General features: G+C 40.5%; 1 protein-coding gene and 1 long non-coding RNA gene across 2 annotated transcripts; both read left to right on the forward strand.

Moving 5' to 3' along the window:
- The first annotated feature begins 2,424 nt into the window (after positions 1-2,424).
- Positions 2,425-3,367, forward strand: LOC128450528 (uncharacterized). Its single transcript, XR_008340021.1, has 3 exons — positions 2,425-2,622; positions 2,880-2,954; positions 3,345-3,367. It is a non-coding gene; the product is annotated as an uncharacterized LOC128450528 (long non-coding RNA).
- A 138-nt stretch (positions 3,368-3,505) lies between these two features.
- On the forward strand, positions 3,506-15,487 carry LOC128450526 (alcohol dehydrogenase class-3 chain L). Its single transcript, XM_053434035.1, has 9 exons — positions 3,506-5,932; positions 6,526-6,627; positions 7,842-7,983; positions 8,237-8,324; positions 8,403-8,622; positions 11,236-11,496; positions 12,385-12,520; positions 13,289-13,427; positions 15,399-15,487. The coding sequence occupies exons 1-9, from the start codon at positions 5,915-5,917 to the stop codon at positions 15,421-15,423; spliced, it is 1,131 nt and encodes a 376-aa protein (XP_053290010.1). The 5' UTR covers positions 3,506-5,914; the 3' UTR covers positions 15,424-15,487.
- Positions 15,488-17,141: the final 1,654 nt, after the last annotated feature.

Consider the following 17,141-nt stretch of genomic DNA (forward strand, 5'->3'; position numbering starts at 1 on the left):
ATAGTTTTCTAACTTCACTCTGCTCTATAGACTTTAATTAGAGTTTATGAAAAGCTCTGCACACAAACAATAAAAGTGACGGCATATTGTCGAACTGTCTGAGGGGGACTCACTAAAGACAATAATTCTGAAGTCACTTGGAGCACTAACACAGGTCCAGCAAACAGCCCATTCCAAACAGGAAAGGTTTAGAATATATGCATTACAGGCAAAATATGCAATATAAATCAATTTGTTTCCTTAATAAGATAATTCAATTTGACAGAGAGGTTGTGATGAATGTTAAACGAAGAATGTAACATTATATCCTGGTTCCTGCTAATGTAGCTTGTTGCCTTTTACGGTGAATGTGAAAAAGATGTATATGTTTTAGGAAGGAGTTTGGTAGCCCCCTCCAGTAGTGGTTTTCATAGCTGTAATATTTTTCATACTTGGTACCTTGATGCTCGTGTAACTGCCTTCTATAGATGCTCGAGTTCAAGGCAACCGGCCTGTGATGACTGAGGAGAGAGGTACCCTGACCCCAGTGAGGTCTGCATCAAGGTGAGAAACGTCCCAGATCAACATCAGTAGCAGTAGAAGTTGTAGCTGACAAAAGACATACACAACTTTGTTTCATCAGCTGTAAACAGGGTTTATGGGATGAACTGTCCACAAGAATGTTTCTTTAACTGCTCACTGCAGCCGCCTCTGGGTAAATCTAAACAGGCTGATTTATAGTGCATTCTACAAAACCATCAGGAAACCAGGGGGCTGGTTTTGCCAAGGCTAATGCTCTATCTCGCCATCTATCCACAACTGCTCCAAAATGTAAGGGGTCTTTCACAATCCTTCCACAAAATGTCATTAAAAAAATCAGTTCAGTAGGTTTGCAGTAATCCTGCAGACATACAATCAACATAACCACCTTGGTGGGGGTGACACGATGGCAGCAGCCACTAATGAGCCAATCTTTACAAATTGGATTGAAGCATCTGTTGGAGTGCTTTGGGTTTTTCACTGTGGATGACTAAGACGCCATACAAAGTAATGACATTACACTATCGGGGTTATGTTTCTCAGTAATCCAAACAAGGTATCCATCAGGCCTAAAGCTCACTAATGATATGTTGTATCTTATTTACTTTGATGAAATGTCATTGTGAAAATGGCACTTTGAAGCCTGTCTTATCCTTTATTTACACAATTCTAAAGGTTTGAGTAGAATCTATTTGAAACTCACACAACCCAACATTGGTTTTGAAATCCAGGGGACAAAATAAAACCATATTCCATTGTCTATACTTCATGCACGGACCCTGGGCACACGCTGTCTCCTCAGCGGTGGGATTTGCACTATATATGAAAACAGTTAATACTTTTCTGCTGTGCATGTTTCACTTCTGATACATGTATTAGATTGAAATAAAAGAAAACAAAACAATAGAAAGATGTTTTCTGTTAAGATTGCTGCTCTGAAAGGAAATCCGCACTCTTTAGAGGACACAAAACCCTCAAACCTTAAGAGACACACTGACTAAACACAAAAGATTTATGTGGAATCTTTGTGGCTCCATGTGTGTTGTCTTTGGCCTGGGAACTGGGAGTTTAGCTGAAGCCATCGGCTGCAAGGCTGCAGGAGCCAACAGAATTTTAACAACTGACATTGATTCAGTGAAGTTGGAGGAGGCCTGAAGGTGTTCGGCACGACTCTGTGAACAAGAGGGTTCATAATAACACCATCAGTCAAGTTGTGGCTGAGATGATGGAGGAGTGGACTACTCTCTGGAAAATAACTTGTGGTATTTGATTTCATCTGGTCAACACATTCATGTCACTATAACCTAATAACCTGTCTTCTTAGCCAGAGATTCTTAATATGGTAAAAATATAAGGGAGGATGCAAATAAAGGGGACGTGATTGGTCTGCATCATTCTCTGAAGTATATTACTTATATAACTGTGACCCCCGGGGGACCTCCAGGTGAAGAACCGGGGTTCAGTTCACTTGCTCTTTTCCACCAGTTAGTGAATGAGAGGTGAGTGTCGTTTATTTAGTTACATAACTCACATTTCACTGGTTGTGCCAAGAACAGGGGTGGACTGGCCATCTGGCATACCGGGCATCGTCCCGGTGGGCCGTTGACCCAATGTGGGCCGGTCTGGTCCGCTATGTATTTTTTTTCGTTTTTTTTTCTCTTCTTCCTCTCTAAATTTCCTCCAATTGGGCCGGCCAATTGGCTACAGAGGGTTAGCGGTGTGTTGCCAGCATCGACACATATTATTGGTCTATTGTTTGTCATTGTCAATCAATCATGTGCTGACAGGCTCAGAGAGTCCTGACAGTGCTGTCAATCACAACACAAACCAGGGTGGGGCGGGACCTCATGGCATTGGCGGGGGGAGTCGCGGGACGGGCTGCTGCTGAGACAGAAAGTTAAAATGGATGAGAAGAGTAAAAAACGCCCGGGTGGCGCTGAGAAGCATTGGGAAAAAAAGCTGAAGTCTCTGGAGGTGGAGGCTGCTAAATGTGCCAAACTGACGGACCTATTTGGTTCCGGGTTCACCAGCCCAGCAGCAGCAGGTGCGCCGGGAGACGAGCGAGGAGGACTCGACAATGATGAGCGAGTGGAGGCAGACATGGTAAGTAACGTTGGCATGGGGCTGGCTAGGCTACATTTTTGAGACATGTCCAAAACAAAGTAGAAAACGTTTTTGATTGTGTTTTAATATGCCGAATTGTGATATTATGGGTTATTATTGTTCAGATGATTCAGCTAAGCTAGCTAAGAGCTGCAACAGTAAACTTTCTGAGCTGTAAATAGAGATGAGAGTGCTTATATGTTGATCCTTAATGGTGTGATCATGTACACTAAATGATCAATTATTCTCCATTACAGGTTGTTGTGATATATTTGAGGAGTCGTTCTCCCTCTGTTTTATATGTGGACATTTGGGACCACTGTTAGAATTTGGTAAGTTTATCATGTATTTTTTAATGTGTAAATTCATACTTCATAATTATAATAATTTTCAAAAGGTTTTAAAAGAAACACACATCCAAAAAGTTCTCAACTCTAGGTGCAGGACAGAGGAAAACATTTTCTTTATTTTTCAGACATTATAATGTATCCATGTCCTTCTCAGGTCGACCACTTGACATGTGAGAGCCTGAGGAGTTGTTCCCCCTCTGTCCATGTTCGAGGACTTGCCCTCTGTCTGCCTCCACTCTCTGCCTTCACTGTACCAAAGTTTGTCTGTTGAGTCTCCTCTAGTCTGGTGAGTTTATCATTTTTTATGTTTTATAAAATCATACTTAATTTGTGATGATTAGAGACATTATAATGTATCCATGTCCTTCTCAGGTTGACCACTTGACATGTGAGAGCCTGAGGAGTTGTTTTCCAGACACAGGTAGAGCTGGCAGGGGCGTCACCCTGGGCCTGCCCTTTTGGGCTGGGCTTCAGCTGCAGATCTAAAGGCTGCTTCCAGGGGCATGGGGCCCTTGGCCTTTGTTTTTCTTTGCTTCTGCACCTTACAACATACATCACACCTTATTTCCACACATCCAAACACCGTTAACACCACTGACGCGTAACATATTTTACACATCCCACTACGTAGTTAGAGCTATCTTGATTTGGAGTTAAATAAATTTACTTTTGGCTTGAGAGGTTTGTGTGTGGCCTCCCTTCTTGTTGCCATCTTTGAGCTAGGTGGTAACAGTAGTATGCATGAGAGAAGACGCCGCGAGATTTGTGGACTTCTATGTTGTGTACGTTGATAATGTAGTGGGCTGGTCTGGACAGACGATGCCAGGGCTGAATTTTTGTCCCAGTCCACCCCTGGCCAAGACACTGCACTGATTCTCCTCAGCTTGCACAGTGTCTCATGTGAAACGTGACACATGAAAGTTCTCTCTGATAAGACGTGTGACCATGCAAAAATGAATCTCTAGAGCCTAAATGAAATTCTACAATTCTTTATCTAGTTTGTAAGAAGTTGGACAAGAAGCTGTAGCTGGATGAGGTTATCACTCACAAAATAGCTGTGACCAAGGTCAATGACACCACTGAACCGATGAAGCACTGCCAGTGGAAGATTTATAGGTGGAGTGTAGAGTATTTCTCCACATTAAGGGCCCTGTCACACATATGGGAACTTCTCAGTGGCTTAGTCTCCCAAATAAAACCTTAGCTTCCTGTGGCGAGGCAAATCCAAGCGTGGCTTTACGTGGAGTTCAACTTTGATGAACTTTGACCATAAGACCATGCACCATAAGACCACTGTGTTGCTTTCAAGTCATTCAGTAATTTATCATATTACCCAGCATATTATTCATACAAATAATAAACACAATAATATGATCTTTTAACAGTATTGAGTGGATTCCACACAGATTGACACTGTAAAAACCATCTGTAAAGCTAAACCGATGGGCTTTGTGGTCTTCTGCTTTGTTTGTGCTGTGTGTCGGAGTAACAATGTCTCTGAATACTGTGTTACATTTAAAAAAAAAAAAAAAGTTTTAGCTCTGATTCAGACACACAAAATGAAAATAGCCTCCTTGGCCAAGGTAATAATGTGCAGCATCTCCAACGATTCAGTCGTCTGTCCCTTTGTTGAACTCATATCTAAAGAACAGTTCATCATCTTGGCTTTACACTTGAATGTTTATTGTTAGGGGCCAAAGAAAGTGTGCTGTGGAATTTGAGATAACTTTAACGCATAGTGAGCAGCTCTCTGTGCAGCAGTGCTGGTGCAGTTTCTGGGTTCTGTAGACTGAGTCCTGCAGCCGGTCTTTACTTTCCGCTGCTTAATTACTGCAGGTCACTATTACAGTTTCGGAACAGCCTTACCAAAGGGCAAGCAATAGTGCACATAGATATAAATATAGATATAGATATAGATATAGATATATAGTAAAATCAGCAACGGCAGATGTTTACCCAAGACAAGATCCCTGCAACACATGAAACATGTCTTAGACATTAATGGAACCCATCTCAATTAGCAGCATCCATGTATTAGTTCAGCCAGTTCAATCTTTGTATAAAAGACTGCTTTTAGCCGCTTGGTGGTTTTACATCCTTCACAGTTATCATTTTCTTGGCAGTCAGCAAAGGAATCCTTAATACGTATCTCTGGTATATGTTATAGTGGTCTTTAGGTATGGCTCCCAACAAAAACAACAATGGATCTAAAGGATTATACTTTTTCAAAATGCAATTTCCTCTTGAACACCTCTCTTGCATTTCTGGGCAGTGTCAGAATAATGATGTGTGGTCTCCTACCTTTCCACTATTTCTCTAACATACCAATGGTTGTTGTACATATGAGGACAAGATAAGAGGGGTGTTAAAATATCAGATATTTCATTTCCAGTCAAATTCTTTCCATAATTGGCTGTTAATTCCATAATGTGAGTTTGCACATAAGTATTCCCTTATGTTGAGTCAGGTACATTTACAGAATGGATATCTCCAAATTTTATAGGGTTTGATTGAAATTGAAAAATGTATGGTCTTTGTGGAGGTAAGTGCTCAACTTTCATTCTACTTCTCAATGAGAGGGATTTGAACACTGAATTTGACACAACTGCCTTGCTGTTGTATACAGTATTTATCCAAATATAAAGAACAAAACTTAGGTAGATACTTAATTTGTGATCTGCATTCTTAAAATAATGTAAGAACTATTGAAACACTCTGAAATCACAAGCTAACGGTAAGCTGTAATTAAAAGAAATTATTTAACTGAATTTCCAGATCCTAAACCCTAAATGAGGAAGGAAATGGGCATTGTGGGAAGAACTGCAGCGAGTGCTCCAACACGACGCTCAGCCCACTGAGGCGGGGTTGTGCCTTGTGATTGGTCAACACTCTGATAAGTTCCACATCTCCCCCTGGGAGCAAAGCTCAGCTTATTAAACAGCATGGCAACTGCAGGGAAGGTAAGCATGCTTGGTTTCTCCTCACATATATTCGCTCAGTGAACTTCACTGAGGGTTTGAATGGATTCAAGTGAGTCTACACACAAAAAAAACCTTCTGGGATTGCCATGGCTCAGTGTCATGTTTATGGAGCAGAGGGATTGTTTACAATTGAGGGACGTGAGGGGTGGCTCTGAATCTGAACAGACTCTCTGCAGCACTCTTTCACAATCTATGTAATGTAAATGTAAAGAAAGACGATGAGTCATTGAAGAGGTTTGTGTGTGTCCGGCTCAGACTTGGTGCTGAGATATCTCGTTCAGACTCATGTTTTTGCAACATTTCCACACAACAGGTCAAAGTTTCTCTGAAAGACAAGTTTTGTAAGGTTCAGTTAAAGTCAGAATGTGGCAGAGAACAGAGTAGAAGAACTGTCAGCCAGTCCAACATCCTGTTGTCTGCCGGCCAGAAGAAGCCCGCTGGGATTTATCCCCCTTCATTCATTTAATTGGATGATTTCCTGTGTTGCACTGACTGGGTGACGTGTCCAGCGACTTGATGCAAAGACAGATTCCAGACCAGCTGAAGCTCTTGGATGTTGTGTTGTGTTGTAGGTGATCCGGTGCAGAGCTGCAGTAGCATGGGAGGCCGGGAAACCTCTCGTGATGGAGGAGGTGGAGGTGGCGCCTCCTAAAGCAGGGGAGGTTCGGCTCAAGGTAAAGTCTCAGGGTTTGACATCTACACTCACCTTTATTAATAAGGTCTGCAGTTAATAGTTAGTGGGAGGGGGGGGGGGGGGGGGTGCAAGATAAAAGTGTCTGGTCCAACCCTTCACAACTAACACCGCTGATAACTGCTATATATACACTGTTTATAACTTAACAGCCTCTTTTCAGTCATTATCCTGTCAGGTCTCGTCATTTACTGTATTGATTCTCCAATAATACAGTGTACTTTGCCCCTTCATTCCTACATGTTGTTCCTACATAGAGTCTATATATAGGGTATATATGTTGTAGGAGTCTCCTTTGCTGATATGTAAGGTTGACTAAGAAAGCAGAGGTCTTTATTTTAATACAAACTTCCCACCAGTAAATACTGATATGCAGATATCTGTTTAACTCATGATCATGATATTACAATGATATGGAGTTAAATTATAGAGACAGAAAAACAGCAAAAACAACAACATAGGGGTAAAGCAGTAAACATTTTGACATTTTACCCAAATAAAAGCCATTTCCAAAACAATGGATTAGGGCAATTAGAGGAAGAAGATTATCAAAGTGTTAAGAAAAAATTATAAAACAGAGTTATGTGTGGATTTGCAGTTATAATAACTAGGTCCAAAAATAATTAAAGATATATTTATAGATTTAAAAGACAAATATTCATACATAATTGGATTTGGAAGGTTTAAGATCAAATTTCGAAAATGTCCTTTACATTTCATGTCATCTAGTTGACGCTTTTGTCCAAAGCGACTTACATTTTTGAAACACTCAGCATTTATGAGGTGCCATTTTAGGGGTTCAGTATCTTGCCAAGGACACTTAGGGATACAGCGGGTGTTGCAGAACACCCGCTCTATCCCCTAGGTCACGCTCTCTCCCTGTCCAGAGGGTACAAGTGTACTTAATTCAAAGATATGCTGAATTGTGTTTCACGAGCCAGGTGCACTACAAGAAAACCAGATTCTCCAAGTTCAGGGCAAACTCCTGGGACCTAAATTAAAAGCCATTCGGTTTAGTGTGAGTGATTAAGTCCATCTGGTTGTTGGATGAGTTTCATTAGCATCACCAGGGATGAGTTTTAAGGCAGAGTGGTGAACAAATGGAAAGGTTTTAATGTGTAGAGGATGTTCGCCTATAAAACACGTCTTTAGATTCAAATCATCCTGCGTTGATCCGATGCTGTTCCTTCTTTTCAGGTTGTGGCCACAGGGATCTGCCACACTGACTCCTACACCCTGAGTGGTTCGGACCCTGAGGGAGTTTTCCCCTCGGTGCTGGGCCACGAGGGAGCTGGTATCGTGGAGAGTGTCGGAGATGGAGTCGTCAAGTTTCAACCAGGTTCTGTTCTTATATTGTACGGTCTTGACATTACAATGCAAAGTGCCTGGTATGTTGTGAATTTGAGTTTTACAAACAAAATATAGAAAATATATTTTATCACTGGCTTCAATATAGCCCAGGTTGCCATGGATCTTAAAGGTTGTTAATTTGAGAAAATAAATGTAGTTTTTTTTAGAACAAGTAATAAATCCTTGAATCTGATGATTACGAAGATACGTGACCCCTGTAAAACATTGTGCCTGTATTTTAGGGGACACGGTCATACCGTTATACGTCCCACAATGTGGAGAGTGCAAGTTCTGCAAAAATCCCAAAACCAACCTCTGCCAAAAGATCAGGTAAGTGTTGAATCTCCTCTGTGCAGCACCACAGATTATCTGCTACACTGAAGTACCTCGGTTTGACTTGTTCTCTAGGCTCACTCAGGGCAAAGGCTTGATGCCAGATGGGACGACTCGATTCTCCTGCAAAGGCAAGAGCCTCTTCCACTTCATGGGCTGCAGCACGTTCTCTGAGTACACTGTGGTGGCCGAGATCTCTCTGGCCAAAGTGGACCGCAGGGCCCCGCTGGACAAGGTTTGTCTGCTGGGCTGTGGCATCACCACCGGATATGGAGCTGCTATAAACACGGCCAAGGCAAGTCAGCTTTCCTCCCCTAACACCACTGTGCTTCGATCGCTCATCACAACCAGGCACTAATAGTCCCTGTGGGATGTGTACAGAAACCAAATCGAAAGACGACTAGAACTGCGCTAAGTAGATTGACTATCTCTACCGAGGCCCAAATCCCTCTAATTCAGTCAAGCAACACCAAATTACACACACTCAGAGACATCAGTCCCATAAATTTGATTTTTTTTCTCAAAGATACACAAAATATTTCCCGGGTTAATCAGTGACTATGTAAAAAAAAAGAGATATTGCAGTGTTAAAGAAGGTGCCTTAAATTAACATTTAATGGATTCTTTCTTGGTCCAATGAGGTTCAAGATAAATCGGTTCTGTTGTTTTCCCATAATCCCGCTGAAAAACAGACAGAGAAGCAACAATTGAAACATAACCTTCTTGGCAGAGCTAATGAATAATAAACAATACTTGACATGTCAGAAAGCACATTTTCATTTTAACATTGCTTATTGAGTATTTCAGTTGTCATTTTTATTCAAACTGTTTTCTTCCCCACTCTCACGCTCAAACATTAAATCCCTGATCATCGATTTTTTATACTCCATACATGTGAAAAGAATGAATATGAGAGTACAGTAAATAGTAGTACGATTTCCTGCTACTGGAATGTCGATATACATCATTTATCACCTTGTGAAACTAGGTGCATACATAATTAAATAGAGTTTGCAGAAGTTTATTGTTGTATTTATGGGATTGTCTTTTCAGTACCTTGCAAAGCCTGTCAGGCAGAAGAGCTTCGTTGATTCTGGTGGGAGCTCAGGTTCCTTTTTCCATTCTGTAAAGCTTTTAGTGTTAGTGTATATTATTTAAGCCACTGGTAATTATGACAGTGTCAATCGGTAAGTCCACCACTCTGGTCCTGAAGGAAAATATCTCCCAGATGATCCTACTGGTTTTTAATTATCCTTTTGTTGGTGCAACTTAACAAAAAATGTCGACAACATTTTGGGATAAAAGCATCAAATTTGGTGACAGGCAAGTTTGGATATTGAGCCATGATGAATTTTGAATACAGAAGCTATGGCAGCTATTTTCCAAATGGCCGTCAGAGACAACTGTTTTCAGATCAATTATGTTTATCAGTATAATTGACAATAATGTGATATTAAGGACATAGTTAGTTGAATATGTACATAATTCATTAGGACCATAGATAGTTTGTGAGAACTGCCATTTGGATAATGGAAGTCATTTAAAATTCAAGATGGCCGGCTTTTTTCCAAGATGGTTAGATGAGTAGATTTGAGCTGTGTCCGAAATCATTAACCCTAAGTTTACTGTGTAGTGACTTCTATGTAGAGGACTATACAGTGAGAAGAAGAAAAACCATTTCAAACTACTTGGCACATTTTCTCTGTGCCGGCAATTACTTAATTATCACAGGATTCTGACTTTCAACAACAACAAAGCCAGCTGCTGGAAAATCCGACAGTAAATTTTAAATATTTATTTTACAGTCAGTATAAATTGATTGTCTCAGTTTGTGCTGTGATGCTCTGCTCTGCTCGTATTTACACTTATACGACAGGTCGAGCTGTTACTGCTGCCTTCGCTCCATCGTCTCTCCTCCGCAGGCACAATGCATGATGTTATTGCTCAGTCAGCGACCATCTGTTATACACTACTTTTGACGGTGCATTGTGGGAAAAAATGAGTGCACTATATAGGGTATACTAAAAGTCACTTAACATTTGGACAGCATTACAAAATGGCAAAGTCACTACATTGCTGGCTCTATAGGAATTAGTGAGTGATTTTGGACACAGCCTTAGTCTGATACTAAGTAGGCGGCTATTTTGAAAAAGGCAGCGATGTTGAATATTGATATATTATCCAAATGGCAGTTCTCAAGATTTATTCGACTAATTATACGGCCAATATCACATTATACGCTCGATGAGAAAATGTACCAGTAAACAGTGGTCCCCGGAGGCCATTTTGAACAAATGGCTAGATGGCCACCATATTGAAAAGTCTTAGTGGGTCAATATCCAGATTTTTTTGCAATGCCTTTGTCTATAATTATTTATAAAAAAAACCACTTTGGTCATTTATCAATTTTGTTTAGTGTCACGTCTTTCTGACATTTGTGCTTTTCAGTGAAATGTCTCAGCAGCTGTTGGCTTCCATGAAGTTTGGGACAAACACTCTTCGAGCTGACTTGCTAACACACTAATGTGGTAAACATGGAAAACTTTATTCCTGTTCAACATCACCATGTTAGCGTTGCCATTGGGAATGGTTAGCCTCTTGACATTAAGCATTGACTATAGGTCTACAGCAGAGCCTCTGTAATGATTTTTAATGATGACTAACTGTTGCCGTTTATTGATTACTATCATTATAGCAGTATTTACATGATGCCAGAGGGAAAAAACAGCACATTCAAAATGTATTGGCTCTATTTCTAATCATTATGTAGCATTCTTTTGAGGCAGTAAAGTTGCTTTATATTCTCATCAGCATCATTATTTCTTCCCCCTGCTGTGCACTGCTGTATCATTCATAGCCACAGAGATGTGCTGACCTGTATCTGGCTCTGGTGTTTCTCACGCCGCAGGTGGAGGCTGGGTCGACCTGTGCAGTGTTTGGCCTGGGGGCACTGGGCCTCGCAGCCATAATGGGCTGTAAAGCAGCCGGGGCCGCTCGGATCATTGGCGTCGATCTAAACCCTGACAAGTTCCCCACTGCTCAAGAGTTCGGGGCCACGGACATGGTGAACCCGAAGGAGCACAGCAAGCCAATCCAAGAGGTGCTGGTGGAGATGACGGACGGAGGCGTGGACTACTCCTTCGAATGTGTGGGCAATGTGGCAATCATGGTGAGGGAGGGAAATAATAAAATATATATATATATATATATATATTATATGAATTACCATATTACAGAACCGTAATAACTAAACTGTGGATGCTGAATAACCAGGATCGCTTAACGCTCAATTTTTACAAGGAAACCAATATTTTTTAGATTGAAAAAAGCCTCTTGTTGTACAGTAGGTATTAATTTTATTTCATAACAATAGTTGTATTTTACTTTTATAAATGTATTACTATTTCAGTCTGACCTACTTGCATGACTACAATTTTAAGAATGAAGCTGTAATATTAGAAAAATGTGTGTAATGTTATAGGCAGGTTATCAGGAAATCTGTCTTGTTAAGTTATGCTTTAGTATATGTTAAAAAAAACATTACACCTAATATTGTGTCACATCAGCATCACATTATCATGAGGTTCAGGGAGAAAAAGGTCTTTAAGAAACTGTCTATTCCAAAGAAAGAACCACTCAGACTTGGAGGAAGTTACCTCTTTTTTGCAGAAGGAAGTGTTTGTTAGTGGTCAACTGAAATTTATCAATTTATTCTGGTAATATTATTACACTTTTTTGGGCAATATTGCAACTTTATTTTTGTAATTTTTTGACTTCTTGTAAAATTACACTATATTCTCGTAATATTACAACTTTATTCAAATAATTTGATGACTTTATTCTCATACCATTAAGATTTTATTCTTGTAGTATAAAACACTTGATCCAACATGGCCCTAATACTGAGTCTTACATGGCAAACCTCCCCCTCCTGTCAGGCCTTCAGAGAAGAACACAGAAAGAGAAAAACACAACTGAGCAATGTTTGAGTTTGTGGACAGGTGCTGTTTGGATCCGACAGAGGTTTTATTGTCCTGACCTTGTTCCCTGGTGGCAGAGGGCAGCTCTGGAGGCCTGCCATAAAGGATGGGGCACAAGCATAATCATCGGGGTGGCAGCTGCCGGCCAGGAGATCTCCACCCGACCTTTTCAGCTGGTGACTGGACGCACCTGGAAAGGCACTGCCTTCGGAGGTAGCTACATTGTTGTCGAGGCCTCAATTCAGGGACGTTTCTCAAAGGAACAGAATCTGACTCATTCAATATCAATACAGTGGCAGATCTAGGATTTTTCTTAAGCAGGGGGCCACAATTTACACAGAGGGACAAAGGAACATACATTCCTTTGTTTCTGTTTGCTCTTTTAGCTTTGATTCAAAGCCACATCATTGAATTTATTTTGGGGAAAAAGCCTTGTCTGTGTACGCCGTACGCTTGGAAAATAAATATTTTAAAGTTGTAATATTTATTAGTAACCGGGGAACTACAGCGGACAATCAGATTTAGCTACAGCCAGTTAATGAACTTAATCAACATTAACAATAATGGGGAAACAACAAAGGAGGCAATTTCTTGTTTGTTTGTGTTCGTGTTCCCTGCATGAATGGTCTCCATTCCACTCACCCACTCCATCTCTTTACTCCCAGCTCTCATTCCAAGCAAACAATGAGCACATACTGCACAAAACAAGCTCATCATTCATTCTCTACAATAATACTTTGTGGGTCTGGCTCAGAGCCAAGCTGTTACACAGACGTTTACACTGACTAATGCACACACTCACAAGGTGTGTAGGTGGAGGTTCACAGCAAATATCCCCCAGGTTGGAACTTTGTGGAAACAGTTGTGTAACGTCTGTTAACAGGATCACTTATTTGCTTTTCATATAGATAAATAGTGTATGCTCTGTTTGTGTATGAGTCCTGTTTTGTTCACTTGAGGCCCTTTTTACTCTTTCCCTAGGATACAAGAGTGTGGACAGTGTTCCCAAACTGGTGGAAGACTACATGAACAAGAAGCTGAAAGTGGATGAATTTGTAACTCACACTTTGCCCTTTGAGAAGATCACTGATGGTTTCGATCTCATGCATGCTGGGAAGTGGTGAGCCTCGATTTGACATACATAGTTTTTTTTTGTTATGTTAATGTGTACCACGCTCTGGTGTCCCTCTGGGTTTAAACTGACCAAAGATTGCATGAGAATGACCATCTCGCCACCTGGTGGCTGGTTGCAGAATAGACCATCAATTCCACCTCTTCCTTGTTAACAGATGGGACATGGACCAAATTTAGAAAGCAAAGCAAAAGTGCATGGGTTTGGTGTGAATGGTAACTTTAGTTGTAGTTAGTTATTCAATGCTATAAAACGCAATGAAATGTCATGTTTGACAGCTGATAGATACTAAATTGTGATTGGTCTAGCGCTTACCTTCAGCAGAATGTTTTTCCTCCGGCTACATCCCCCTATCACTACCGCACAGACTCGAGCTCCAAATGTGCAGCATCCGTATGTAGGATATTTTAACTTTATTTTTGGATAGTGGGAGGAAGTGGAGACGTGTCGTCCATCTTTAAATACAGTCTATAGTTAGGAACTTATGCATCACTCCTGCCCTATGTTGAGGACATACTGAGACCTTGAGAGGCTTTCATTCAAATACAAGCAGCCTGTGTCAGTAATGTATTTTAAAGGTCATATATACATGAGATTGTCAATATTAAAAAAGAAGCCAGTAAGTGTTTTCAATGTATAAATCTAGTGGTGTAATGGCATCCTGATTAGAAAATGCAGTCACACTCCCTGTGTGTGTCTATGTGTGTATGTGAGCGTGTGAACCGAGCTTCTTTCTTCCTTGTTTTCTTGCCAGCGTGGGCACACATTCATGTCACTGCATGTGTTACCTTCCTTTGAAATTGTTCCCACGTCTATAAGGTGAGAACATGTCAGCTCTAATCTAAGCGTTGATGGAAACATGACATCTATGTGAACATAGTTTTTTCAGTGCTGTTTCACGCTGCCGTTCAACCAGAATTTCCGCAGCTGCTCCTTACTATCCCCTCATACCTACTGATTCCACCAATGTCTGTTTGTGGAATGCATATCTCTCCAGCTGTTCATCGTATCGGTTTCACACGTGGTATGTGTATTCTTAAAGAACCAAGAGGGTGCAGAGTCACTTAATACACAGGCAAACAGTGTCTTGCAGTCAGTTGGGGCGGGGGCAGCTTTAACAGTCATCAAACCAAGTTGAGCATTCCTTCTTCTACGTCAGTGTTTGGCAACTGGCAAACCATGGGCCAAAACCAGCAATAATATCTGACTCATCAAATCATTTTGATCATTTTTTATTTCACCATATCAGACTGACTGGTGCGGATCTATGTAATGGCAACAACATTCGTAGAATCACTTCCTCTGCAGCAATTTGTCTACAAAGTAATACACAAAGTTTGTCTTTAGCTTGCAAGCTTTTATTTTGAAAATGTTTGACCTGAAATGTTTGAAGGTCTGAAGATTGTATCGATTGTTTAAATCAAAGTTAGCCATGCTAGCTTAGCTGGCTACCATCATCGTGCAGACCTGCTGTAACTGTAACTAATATTTATTCCTCAACATGTCTCACTCTATTGTGCCAATGAAACACATTTCACGAGTCGGCATGGCAGCTAGCAGGGTGGGTTTGGTGACTGTCATGTATACACCATAGAATGTATATAAAGATGGATGAGGTGTCTTAACTACCTAAAACTGTCAAGAAGTGAAACCAAAATATTTTGAAATTGAACGCACAGCAGAGTCTGCTGTAGAATGTGGGGATGTAGTCGTGGTAGCAGTGTCCCGCCCGACCAATCACGAGTCAGTCTTACCTGTAAATCCCGACCTATACCAGACTTACCAGAAAAATGCTTGAACATACATCAGTGGGATAAGAACCGAAAATGACTTAAATTTAACTAAAATGTTTTTACCGTTCTTTGATTTTATTAGATTAGATTCATATTGTAAATTTAATCTTTAAAACTAAAAAAACTAACCCAATATTCAGAATTTGATCCCATTTTTCTCTTTCAGCATTCGTGTGGTCCTCCAGTTCTAGATGCAGAGGAGCGCTGAAAACACAATGGAAGTCCATGTTGTCAAATAAATAAACTTTAAATTCACTTCCCGAGTCTGTATTATTTATATTATAAATATTATATTCACAGTCAGTCACCTCTTTGATCACCCCCCCCCCCCCCCCCCCCCCCGAAGGAACACATGTGAGAGAAGCAGGAACCAAAATAAGATTATTCAGAAACATCCTTTGATCTAGACTAAATAAATAACAAATGCAACCACAGTCAAACCGACGTCGCTGTTGGCAGGTTGTTAATCGATACAGGATAGCTGAGTCCGAGCAGCACCGACACGGAGGCCTGATGACGAAGTCGTTTTACTGCAGATGAAATCCAGCCTTTTTAAATACTTGCAAGAACATCCTTTGATTATTGTCCCTCTAGGATTGGAGCACACAGTCATGTGACGGGTACGCAAACTTCTCCCTGTAAATCTAAGTGTCTCCAGTCTCTCGGAAAGCACTTCCACTTCAATAACGTTGACTCAAAGTGTAACCGACTTGAGAGGATTCTACAATGTCTTGTACTCCGCTATGCCAATCCTAATTAGGTAAAAAATGTTTCCCTAGCAGCTCCGTTCCTGCTCTACAGCCGAAACACAAAACTGAACTTTTCCCTCTTCTATTTTTTGTGCTTGATGAGAACACAATACAGCGAAAAGGATGGCTCCAAGGATTGTGGGCCGTTTATGCCTCAAAAGGCCTTTTTTTCACCACAAACATGGCAGGAAACTTTCAGTAATATGCTGAAGATTCATCTAATCAGATTTTATCATTTGAAAATAATAAGAGACAATGGTAATCACAACAAAGCTGTTCTTCTCTTGATTATACAAACAATAATATGGGAATATATTGACTACTGCTACGCTGTTCTCTCTTACGACTCCAAACCTCTGCAGTGTGGATCCTCACCCCACTCCTCATCCAGCTTCACTTGCTTCCAGTCCAACAGATAGTACACTACTAAATTCCCCACCATATCTGTTGGACTCTCTCCATCCCTACAACCCGTCCTGTTCTATTCCTCAGCTTCTCTTCTCTCCGACTCACATTTAAACTCACCTGCCCGCCTCCACGACACTGGAACTCTCTGCCGCCTCGCATCCACCAGCTGGAATGCATTGGACAGTTCAAATCTCAGATCAAAACACATCTGTTTGGTTTTAACCTTTGGTCTCACACTTGTCACATGTGTACTGTTCTGTGTCTTTGCCTCTTAACCTGACTTTTATCTTGGTTTTTCTTTTTAATTATTCCTGTTCATACCTCGATAGATCGTTACGTCTCTTAATCTTAAAATTCTTGGTTTTACTTAAATAATTAATTTAAAAATACATATTATGATTCTCCGTATGATTGTCATATAACTATTATTAACAACGTGCAATTTCTGCATATTTCAGTACTCGAGATTGACTTGTAGACTAAACATGGCTTTTGAAAATGGAATATTCTGCATTAATGTAAATATACAGTAGAAAATAACATTTAGGCGTACTTGTAATGACATTCATTATAAATACAATGTCTCTGGTTTCATTCCTGTCTGGAGACATATGACAATGCAAGATTGGTTAATCTAATGAACTGTTTCCAGTCTCTAATGTTAAAGGGTGCAATAATTAATGTGTTATGAGATTATCTGACCCAACAGTGTCATCATGATGACGTCATTCCTACCATATCACTCAACTGTT

This window comes from Pleuronectes platessa, chromosome 11, assembly GCF_947347685.1.
Source record: "Pleuronectes platessa chromosome 11, fPlePla1.1, whole genome shotgun sequence".
In the NCBI taxonomy this organism is placed as follows: Eukaryota; Metazoa; Chordata; class Actinopteri; order Pleuronectiformes; family Pleuronectidae; genus Pleuronectes; species Pleuronectes platessa.

Bases quoted from the DNA above. Each gene is read 5' to 3' on its own strand.
- LOC128450526 (XM_053434035.1), top strand. The intron at 8,325-8,402 runs GTAAGTGTTGAA...CTTGTTCTCTAG, and splicing joins AACCTCTGCCAAAAGATCAG to GCTCACTCAGGGCAAAGGCT. The intron at 13,428-15,398 runs GTGAGCCTCGAT...TTTCTCTTTCAG, and splicing joins CTCATGCATGCTGGGAAGTG to CATTCGTGTGGTCCTCCAGT.